The sequence below is a fragment of the Nannobrachium achirus genome, assembly GCF_963921795.1.
Source record: "Nannobrachium achirus genome assembly, chromosome: 10".
In the NCBI taxonomy this organism is placed as follows: Eukaryota; Metazoa; Chordata; class Actinopteri; order Myctophiformes; family Myctophidae; genus Nannobrachium; species Nannobrachium achirus.
In genome coordinates, this window is record NC_137819.1 from 61270357 (window position 1) to 61281604 (window position 11248).

General features: G+C 43.6%; 1 protein-coding gene across 1 annotated transcript in view; it reads left to right on the forward strand.

Annotated features, from left to right (window-relative positions):
• The window catches only part of tmem268 (transmembrane protein 268), a 12498-nt gene extending 1959 nt beyond the window's left edge, over window positions 1-10539 (forward strand). Inside the window, exons 3-9 of the mRNA XM_080735063.1 lie at window positions 561-655; window positions 824-931; window positions 2570-2722; window positions 4487-4597; window positions 6062-6154; window positions 7749-7964; window positions 9819-10539. Of these exons, the coding sequence (XP_080591189.1) occupies window positions 561-655; window positions 824-931; window positions 2570-2722; window positions 4487-4597; window positions 6062-6154; window positions 7749-7964; window positions 9819-9986 (944 nt within the window). The 3' untranslated portion in view covers window positions 9987-10539. The remainder of the gene's footprint in view (window positions 1-560; window positions 656-823; window positions 932-2569; window positions 2723-4486; window positions 4598-6061; window positions 6155-7748; window positions 7965-9818) is intronic.
• The last annotated feature ends 709 nt before the right edge of the window (window positions 10540-11248 follow it).

An 11248-nucleotide genomic window follows, 5' to 3' on the forward strand; every position in this document is an offset into this window, starting at 1 on the left:
CTGTAATTATGTGGCAGCGATTTGTTAGTTATTGAAAAATGGTAACTCGCTATGTGGTTGACACTATCTTGTCAGCTTCCAAGGTACCCCCACCTGAGAGATGGAGAGAGACAGACAGCTATATATTTGTCCATGCCTTACCCCCTATCACTAAACTTCTTGGGCTTTTCTTACTATTTTGAAAAACATTTTCAAATACTTCAAATAGCCGATCTACATCGACATGTTGTGAGCTTGTAGATCAGCTATTTCAACTATTTAAAAAGGCAAAGAAGTTTAGGGATATGGGGTAAGGCATGGACAAAAATAGCGCCCTAAATGTCTTATTTGCTAAATGACAAACAAAAGCAATCTTAATAAGACAATGAAACGGATGAAGAGTCATCGAGACCTCCACTGTAATAAAGATAATATGTAATTCCATGTTTAATGATGTATTGACTATATATATATACAGTATATATTGATAATAATGCTTGATGGCCTGAAGCCGGTATCATCAACCAGAGCTCTCTGTCTGTCTGTCTGTCTGTCTCGCCCTCTCTCTCTCTTTCCCTCAGGTCAATGTGTGTTAGCCGTACCGTGCAAGTCCATGCTAAACCCAACCTTTGATCTTTCAATCTGCCGGGCCATACTAGAGAGAGATGGCTTTCAGGTCAACAAACAACTATCTTCATCTACACACACACACATGCACGCACGCACGCACGCACGCACCCACACACACACACACACACACACACACAAAGTTAAAGACATAAACCTACAAATAACTTCCTAACCTTATAAAGACAGTGTCAGACTCTTTGTCTTCCGTCATTAGATTCCGGTGCAGGACTTTGAGGCTGCTCTGGGATTAGCGCTGGATGTCCCCTCGGTCAGAAGATACATGACATTCAATTCCGCCCTCTTCCATTTCATGCTGGCTCCAGTAAGTACGTTCGCTCTGCATCCACACCACACTTAACCTGACTTTCGTCAGATGGTGGCAGTAGTGCATAGCCTACTTTACCATCTGAGTTCTCTCCGTGAGAGTTGATAACACTCGTAAAGCCCCGGGCCGGACCAATCAGCGGCAGCTACGGGCGGGCTCTGAGCGGCTCTGAGCCAATAGAGTCTGATTGCAGACCACGTGGAAACCCAGGAGGCGGATTCTGGGTGTAACGTCATGCAGACAAGCCAATATTAGTGGTTGGAGTTGGCACTCCCAGACTGTGATAGACAGACGGCCCCATCCAATCACCTGCTTAACAATTCAAAAAATGGCCCGCCCCTTACATCGAGTCTGCCGGAGCAGTACCAGATGGTAGTAGGCAGAGCGGACGCACTGCTGCTATCATCTGGCGCAGTCAGGTTACACCACACTGTGATTTGTGCGGCTTCCGAAAATAGTGGGGCGGGTTGTGAGCAGGATCGGATATTTTATAACGAGTGACACCGTATTACGACAGGGAATACGTCACTATGATTAGCAGTGAGATAAATGCAATGCACCCTAAACCTACTTTACAGTGCACTGACAGTATTATTTACAGCAGGGGTCTTCAACAGGGGGTCCCTGCTTCATCTCTCTCTCAGCTAAGGGCCTCCACAGACTACAAGAGTTTGTGCGCAATGTTGTGGCATTTGAGGAGCAAGATTGCTCGCATTGCTCGCAAGATTGCTCACAAGTGTTGAAAGTGCCTGGCTGATATGTTAATAGGCTTTTTTACGACCCACACGACGTTAGAAAATATCTAACATGTTTGAAAATCAGCGCACAGCGGGGTAGCGATCCATCATGAAATCTGGTCGTGCACAAACTCTTGTAGTCTGTGGAGGCCCTTGAAGGGGTCTTTGGCCTGAAAAAACAAACAAACAAACAAACAAACAAACCAGTAACTGCGTCCGTCAGGTCGCATACACAAACTTTAGAAGGCGATGGTAGCCAATCAAGAGGGATTATGGGAAATGGGACAGATCCATTTTGATTACATGACTTTAGAGATACCGCTTTGCTTGATTTCAGGGCAAAATCTGTAGGAGCAGTGTCCAAAAATGTGTTTTTAAAAAATCGGCCAGATGGTGGCGCTAGATGGGACAGGTGCATTTTGTTGACATGACTGTAGAGATTACTGTGTACCGCTTCCCGTGATTTTAGGGCAAAATCTGTAGGAGCTGTGTCCAGAAATGTGTCTTGCAAGAATCGGCCTCATGGTGGCACTAGAAGAGCGCCATGTGAGAAATGAGGGGTTTGGGTTAGTTTTTTGGCAGCCAAGGAGTGTGTGTGAAAAGTTTGGCATGGATCGGGGGAACGGTGACGGAGATATGAGTAGGGGAAAAGTGTGACGTGACATGACGCGGCGTGACGTGACGTGACGAGATGGACAGACAGACAGGCGGACTGGCGGACTGACTGACAGGCGGTGGAGGTTTTGATAGTAACTGCAACCTGACGGTCGCAACAAACCCCTGATTTACAGTGTATATTGAGAGCATTATTTACAGTGCAGTGACAGTATTATTTAAAGTGCATATTGCCAGTATTATTTGTTTGACGGTGTGTTGACAGTGTCTCTGGTCCCTCCAGGTGTTGTATGTGGTGCTGTGGTGTGCTGCGTTCTCCACCTTCCACCTCTACCTGACCGTCACAGACTACTGGGTCCTGTGTCTGTCTGTCAGTCTCATCGCCATCTTCCTCACCACCGCCATCATCTTCCTCCTCCACCACCGTAGCAAAGAGGTACTAACCAGTAAGACTCCCTAATCGGGAGATAAGCGCCCGTCAGGTCGCAGCGTGATTTTAGGGCAAAATGTGTAGGAGCAGTGTTTAAAAATGTGTTGATCAGCCTGATGGTGGCGCTAAATGGGACAGATCCATGTTGATGAGATGAGTGTAGACATACTGTGTACCGATTTGCCTGATATTAGGGCAAAATCTGTAGGAGCAGTGTCCAAAAATGTGTTAGAAAAAAGTTGTCCTGAAGGTGGCGCTATATGGACAGATCCGTGTTGAAGACATGAGTGTAGAGCAAGTGTGTACCGATTTGCGTGATTTTAGGGCAAAATGTGTAGGAGCAGTGTCCAAAAATGTGTTTTGCAAGAATCTGCCTCATGGTGGCGCTAGAAGAGGGTCATGTGAGACAGACAGCTGGTTGAGGTTTTGATAGTAACATGTATTCGCAATACGTTGAAACTAAACATAATACACGTGACTTTATGACATAATGACAGAGTACAGCATCTTGCAATGGGCCTGGTGTATAAGATACATTCTAAAACGGCTAGTTCCATTCCTTGATTCTGATTGGCTGGGTGCCATGGTATACCTGAGACTGTAACCCATACCTTGAATCAGTTTATATCAAAGCCAGGTGCGTTATTTCTTTCCACTGTGCCGTGAGGCTGAACTAGAGAAGCGAGCGTTTGATTTCCTCTCAAATCCTGCCGTGCGGGTGCTTCTAAGCACCGCCCGCATGCATAGGACAGTGACTGAATGGCTCCGGGCGGGGCTTGTAAAGGCAACAAGCGCCCTCTATTCTCCAGGCACCACTCGGCTGTTTAGCTTAGGTTGCTATGCTAGCGTTTTTTATGTGATACATAGCAGCTAAATCTGGATGAAAATAAACATGTTTATGGATCGAATATGGTTCTTAACATGAGACTGATCTAACACAAGTGTTGTTTCCCTATTTGTTTTTTGCAAAAAGAATGACGTGACTTTGTAAACACACTGGCTTCCGTAAGTCCCGTTCCTGCTGGTAAACGCAAGGATATGTCTCTTCCTGGTGGCGGAGAAGTGTACTTTTTTTCTTTAAATAATGCAATGCTATGATATTCATGTTGCAATATTGTGACCGTTTTAGAAAAGCAATAAGCCACGCGAGGCTTGTGGTTACCGGGGGAGAATACACCGGCTGAGAGGGTCGGAAACACTCAGCTGCGCCTCGTGTTTCCCAACGCCTCTCAGCCGGTGTATACTGCCCCGGTAACCACTCGCCTCTTGTGGCTTATTGCTTTACTACACCACTAAGATACCCATGTACTTGACAAAATACCTCCAAAACGTCAAGGATGTCCACAATTACAACACCAGAGGCATCTCCAGATTCTCCACAGAAGATCATGTTCAACCCAGATTCGTCTCGAAACTGGTAACATTAAACTTGGCCTAACCTTACCTCCCCCTGACTCTTCTATTGTAAATACTAAATACCATTTATTTTTGCATTTTACATTGGCTAGCAAAACCACACTGAAGAGCTAATGGATGTTTACATTTTTTATTTATAAATCAATTTCTTGTCAATCAAGTATTTTCAGCTAGAATTTTCAAATGAATCCTCAAAACCAAGCTTTGGAAAATAGTGCGTAATTCATTGAGTTCAATGGAGAAGTGGCGCCCTGTTCTATTCGGTTCCATAAGCTCTATATACTCTGAGTGATAGTCAATGAGCTAAATAGACCCTTATGGTCCTTGTGCGTTTCTTTCCCGTGTCATTATTAGATCAACATCAATGTGGATGTGCGTCTGATACAAGTCAACGAGAGCCTGAGTAAACACAAACTGTTAGTGGGCGTGGCCGACTGGGTCCAGAACTGCACTGGAACACTACAGGTACAGCACACTGTTCATTTAAAGGCAGGGGCGTCAATTGGGTATGGCAGGGGTATGCAGTTGCCATACCCTGGGTCCAGGGGGGAAATAAAAGTTATAAATAAATATAAATCCATGAATGTCTCTTTGTCGATCTGTGCTGGTTATTATGTTGTTAAATAGTAAAAATAACTACAAATGCAAAATGTAACAAAATGCCACTTTAACAAGGTATTATAATTATATTCTCCACACTTGTATTCTCCCCATTTTGACAAAATGGTATATTCCCAGGTTCCGCAGGTCAGCTGCACAGGTGCAATGCATTATTGTTAATTGTGGCACATTTACTAACATGCCAAGTTTAGCTGCACTTGAACAACCGTTCCAGGCTGCCACATCCAGCCCAAGAAACTGTAGAAACCTGTAAAATGCTGACAAAACTTGTTTTTTTCAGACATTGTGAAATCTGCTATTTTCACAATGGAACCGTGTTATACAAAATGTAATGCCTCTTTTCCATGAGGACTCCCATCTTTGCCATACCCTAGCTTTGGTACTCATTGGTATAAGTACCTCTAGGTATGCGACTATGCGCATGCATAAAGTCAATTGCAAATCGAGTGGCAAAGTGAGTTTAACGTCGTCTAACGTTGTTTAATGCAATCAGACAGGACTTTTCTGTTTGGATGTATGGGATGTCAAGGCCAAAAAGTAGTTTGTTGCCACTCAGTTGCCACTAGCATATCCTCTATTCCAGGGGTTTTCAAAGTGGGTGACGGGGCACCCTGGGGTGCCGCGACGGCAGTCCAGAGGTGCCGCGAGATAATTTGATAATATTTGGAATTTATTTGGACACCTGAAAAAATATTTAGTATCATGTTAAACTTGAAGTACAAAGTTATTTTCAGTCAGTTCTAACCAAAATGGCTATTATCTCAACGTTTTCCTCGCAACATAATCACTAAAATATCGTCACTGTAGGGCACAAACCTTGTATCTCCAAGTTTCAAATGTGTGCATCTTTTGGTAAAGCAAAGCCTTGCTTCATCATACAAGACTGTCGTTGTGTGCTTGTAGATCTGCTGTTTTCACTAGTTTAGTAAATTTTATAGATGATAAATACAAAACGAACGGTTTTGGACATACAAGGTTTCCACCCGACAACGACGATATGCTATAAGGTGCTGGGAGTGAAAATTATAATGTAGGGGTGCCTCAGATTAAAAATATATTTATGGGGTGCCCTGAGACAAAAAAGTTTGGGAACCCCTGCTCTATTCAAACATTATTGTTATTGTGATAACGTGCAACACATTCAGTGGCAGGCTACCGACGACTTCAGCAGCCACACGAACTCAGTCTCCTCTTGTCACTCTCCTCATCTTTCACTTTCTTTTCAACATCCTCTTCTCCATCCCTCTGCATCTCCGTCCCTCTATGCCTCCCTCCTCTCCTCTCCTCTCCTCTCGTCCCCCGTCTCAGCTGATGTGTGTGTACTGGGACATGTCCCGCTGTTTGAGGACACTGACAGAAGCTCTGGAGGAGAGCGGCGGCGACGTGGCAAACGACACCCAGGTGAGTAGAGCATACAGCTGTCACTGCCTCAGTTCTACTGCGGTTCTATTGATTTATCACGGCGAGGCTCCATAGGGCAGTGTTTCTCAACCTTTTTCCTGCATGGGCACACTTTTCATGTCCAACATAATACGGGGGTGTAAATATCGTCACTGTTGGGAAGAAACCTTGTATCTCTAAGTTTCAAATTTGTACGTTTCTTCGCAAAGTAAAGCCCTGCTTCATCATACAAGGCTGTCGCACAACAGTAGTGAAAACAGCAGATCTACAAGCACACAATGCCTCGCACCGCGAGGCGTTGTGTGCTTGTAGATCGGCTGTTTTCTATCCATCCATCCATCCATCCATCTTCAACCGCTTATCCAGAATCGGGTAGCGGGGGTAACAGTTTCAACTGAGACTTCCAGATTCCCTTATCCTGAGCAACTTCCTCCACTCCCTCTGGGAGTATACCGAGGCGTTCCCAGGCCAGTTTGGAGATATAATCCTTAGATCGGCTGTGAAAACAGATCGGCTGTTTTCACTAGTTTAAATCATTTTTAAAATGATAAATACAATACTGGCTTTCAAGCAGTTTCAAGGAGCTCACTTGACCCTTCTCAGGGGCACACCAAAGGTCACCAGGCACAGTGGTTGAGAAACACTGCCATAGGGGAGAGCCACCTCGAACAGCGGTTCTCAATGTGGGCTTCGGACTCGTAGACCCTCAGGGGTCCTCGAGAGGATTCTAGGGGGTCCCCAGCTAAATGTGGACCAGTTTTATTCTAAGATGATTATACATCATTTTAAGAACATTATACTGTATATACAGTACATTTCTGTTATCTCATCCTGTGATTCATCCTTGACTTGGGTAAGATATGTAAATGTTTATGTATGTTTGTAACTGACTCAAGATGTCACAATTATAAAAAAACGTAACTCTGTGGCATTCATCTGAGGATCGTTTTTATATTAACCACTTGAACCCTAGTGTCCATATTCTGAGAACTTGAGCCAAAAATTTGCAGATCTACAAGCTCACAATGCCTCGCAGCGCGAGGAGTTGTGAGCTTTTAGATTGGCTATTTTCAGCAAAGGGGTTTGTTGTAGAGGGGGAAAAGAGCAGACTAAGTACGGAGTGAAAGGTCATGTTTATTAAGTATCGACGGTTCAAGTGGTTAAATATCTCAAAACGCAAATCGACATGAATCCAAAATACATCGATGATTGTGCTGTCAAACTGTGAAACTATATGGAATCTATGAGAAGGCCTGAAAACGTTGAAGATTTTATAGTGTAAATAAACGTATTGTTATTATTGTATTGTGTCCAGAGAAGCTATTTGGGCATACATTATATAGCATATAAATCGCCAATAATGGTTAAACGGACAGTTTTAAAAGCTAAAAATAAGTTAGGCTGTTGTGGATTTAACTGCTGCATGGAACATTGATAACAACGGATCCTAACTGATCATAAGCTATAATAAACAATGTTAAAATGATCATATAGTATAATAACTGATAAGAAAATAAACCCAGGTTGAGAGAAAAGCATCCTTGTCCTTCAAACAAAGCATTGAAATGACCCTTTCTTACCGTTTCTTTACCAGAAGAAACTGAAGGAGAGGATGTCCCATCTCGTCCTGGTGACAGAGGTCAAGCCTGTTGACCCTGTGGTCAGGTGGTCGGGGGCGGAGGGGGCTTCAGAGGAAGAGAGGCCTCTGCTGACGGACAGGGAGGAGACGGGGAACTCTTCCAGCCAACGGGAGGACACCAAGATCACCACAAACTACAGCCTCGTTCCTGAAAGCACGTCGCCTGCCCAGGTACTGGAGAAACCCTGGCCTGTACGCCAGGGGTTTTCAAAGTGGGTGACGGGGCACCCTGGGGCGAGATAATTTGATAATATTTAGTATCATTTTAAACTTGAATTACAAAGTTATTTTCAGTCAGTTCTAACCAAAATGGCTATTATCTCAACGTTTTCATTGCAACATAATCACTAAAATATTGTCACTGTCGGGCAGAAACCTCGTATCTCCAAGTTTCAAAAATTGTCCGTCTTTTGGTAAAGCAAAGCCCTGCTTCATCATACAAGACTGTCGCACAAAACTAGTGAAAACAGCCGATCTACAAGCACACAACGCCCGTTGCGTGCTTGTAGATCTGCTGTTTTCACTAGTTTAGTACATTTTATAGATGATAAATACAAAACGAACGGTTTTGGACATACAAGGTTTCCACCCGACAACGACGACATGCTATAAATATAAGGTGCTGGGAGTGAAAATTATAATGTAGGGGTGCCTCGGATAAAAAAAATATTTATGGGGTGCCCTGAGAGAAAAACGTTTGATGAAGATTTACATTTTTAATTTACAGTTTAGACGTTGTCAAAAGGATTCTTTGCACTCGCAGAAAAACACCACGATTCACCCCACATAACATAGTGACAGAGTTTATCTGAAATATTTTACAGTTTAGATGTAGACATGTTTTGCTATTTTATTGCTTAATCTGTGGTCAAAAGGATTATTTACGCTTGCAGAAAGGCGGATACTTTCATTGCTTTAAACCAGGGGTTTTCAACAGGGGGCTAGGGACCCCTAGGGGGTCCTCAGAGTTACTACAGGGGTGCCACCAAATCATTGTATGATAGGAACTTTCTTACCCCCCCCCCCCCCCTTTTTTTAAAACCAATTGAATCCCTATTCTGCGCTGCAAGACGTTGACAGCTTGTAGATCAGTTATTTTCGAGAGCAGACCAAGTATAGAGTGAAAGTTCAAGTTTTGACGATTTAAGTGGTTAAACATGAATCCAATATTCGCTGATGATGCTGTCAAACAAGCCTATGAAGCTATCTATGAAATCTATGAAAAAGTCTGCAACACAATTGTATACCATATGTAGTGGGGGTCCCTGCTTCATCTCTGTCTCAGCTAAGGGATCCTCGGCCTGAAAAATGTTGAAACCCCCTTGCTTTAAACAATACAGATGATGCCATTCCTTACATGCCCTACAGCAGGGGTTCCCAAACCTTTTTCTCTCAGGGCACCCCATAAATATCTTTTTAATCCGAGGCACCCCTACATAATTTTCACTCCCAGCACCTTATATTTATAGCATATCGTCGTTGTCGGGTGGAAACCTTGTTTGTCTAAAAACCGTTCGTTTTGTATCATCTATAAAATGTACTAAACTAGTGAAAACAGCCGATCTACAAGCACACAACGCCTCGCGATGCATGCTTGTAGATCGGCTGTTTTCACTAGTTTTGTGCGACAGTCTTGTATGATGAAGCAGGGCTTTGCTTTACCAAAAGACGTACACATTTGAAACTTGGAGATACAAGGTTTCTGCCCGACAGTGACGATATTTTAGTGATTATGTTGCGAGGAAAACGTTGAGATAATAGCCATTTTGGTTAGAATTGACTGAAAATAACTTTGTACTTCAAGTTTAAAATGATACTAAATATTTTTGTGTCCAAGTGGCCAAATAAATTCCAAATATTATCAAATTATCTCGCGGCACCCCTGGACTGCCGTCGCGGCACCCCAGGGTGCCCCGTCATCAACTTTGAAAACCCCTGCCCTACACACAGCTCCCTACTGTCTGTGAGGATGCTTTACTAAAAAAAAGTGTGTACATTCTCATCATATTTATGTGTCTCCTGCAGGTCAAAGCCCACCAGCTCCTGATGACGTACAGCTCGACCTACGTGAGGCTGTTGATGTCCGAGAGGTTGTCGGGTCCGTGCCCTCAGCGTCTTCGACCTCGAATGAATCACTGCAGTGTGGCGTCTCTCTGCCTCTGCCAGTACATCAACACCAAGGTCCTCCAATAGACGCCGTCTCTGGTGCTGGGAACACTGGACTGACCACACAGAAACAACCGGCTTCCACCGAGGCCACACAGAAACATACAAAACGGGGGCTGACTTTGTACCACTTGAACCCTCATGTCCGTATTCCGGGGAAGGACATACGGTGAAAATAGCTACTACAGTGTTTCTCACCCACTGTGCCTGGGGACCTTTGGTGTGCACCTGAGAAGGGTCAAGTGTGCCCTTTGAAACTGCTTGAACGCCAGTATTGTATTTAAAAATGATTTAAACTAGTGAAAACAGACGATCTACAAGCACACAACGCCTTGCGGTGCGTGCTTGTAGATCTGCTGTTTTCACTACCGCTGTGCGACGGCCTTGTATGATGAAGCAGGGCTTTACTTTGCGAAGAAACGTACACATTTGAAACTTGGAGATACGAGGTTTCTTCCCGACAGTGACGATATTTACACCCCCGTATTATGTTGGTGTGCCCATGGATTCTTGGGACCTGAAAAGTGTGCCCATGCAGAAAAAAAAGGTTGAGAAACACTGAGCTACTACACTAAACCGATATTTATTGTAGAGAGACAACAGGGGGGGGGCCGTAAATATACAGTGGAGTCCTGGGGGACTGCGGACTTTAGGGTTCCATTGCCTGGATATCCAGGTTTGGTTCGAACCATGTCGTCCTTGTTGGTTTCCAGTTTTGATTTGGACTGCGTCCATTTCGCTCCGCTCATCCCCGAAACAAACAACTTTAACCTATTCAGAACGGGTACACATTATTGTGTATCATTATTTTATGCTTTAACTATTGAAAAATAGCAGATGTAGATCTGCTATTTTTGAAAAATCGTGAAAATTGGAATTTTGACCCGATTCTATAAGTGTCTTTTGAACCCTTCTAAGGTTTTTTGAAAAACCCTATGTTTCTATGTCAGCAATCTGGCTAGCCATCGTTAAAGAAAAGGTCCTTTTCACTTAACTGGAGCTCAGTTAGTCTGTTCTTGAGAGACTACGGTGTCAGTGGTTCTCAAACCTTTTCATGTGAAGGACCCCCACACTGATATTTATTTGGCCACGGACCCGCATCTCAAAATATCTAGTTCCAGGGACCACCCAGAAGCAAAATTTGAGTTACAAATGTTCGCTTTAAAAATACATATATTCAAAGATTTGCACACATTTTCACGACTTTAAAAAAAATAGCAGATCTACAAGCTGTGAGCTTGTATATCTGCTATTTTTCAATAGCCAAAGCATTCAATAATTCTATGCCT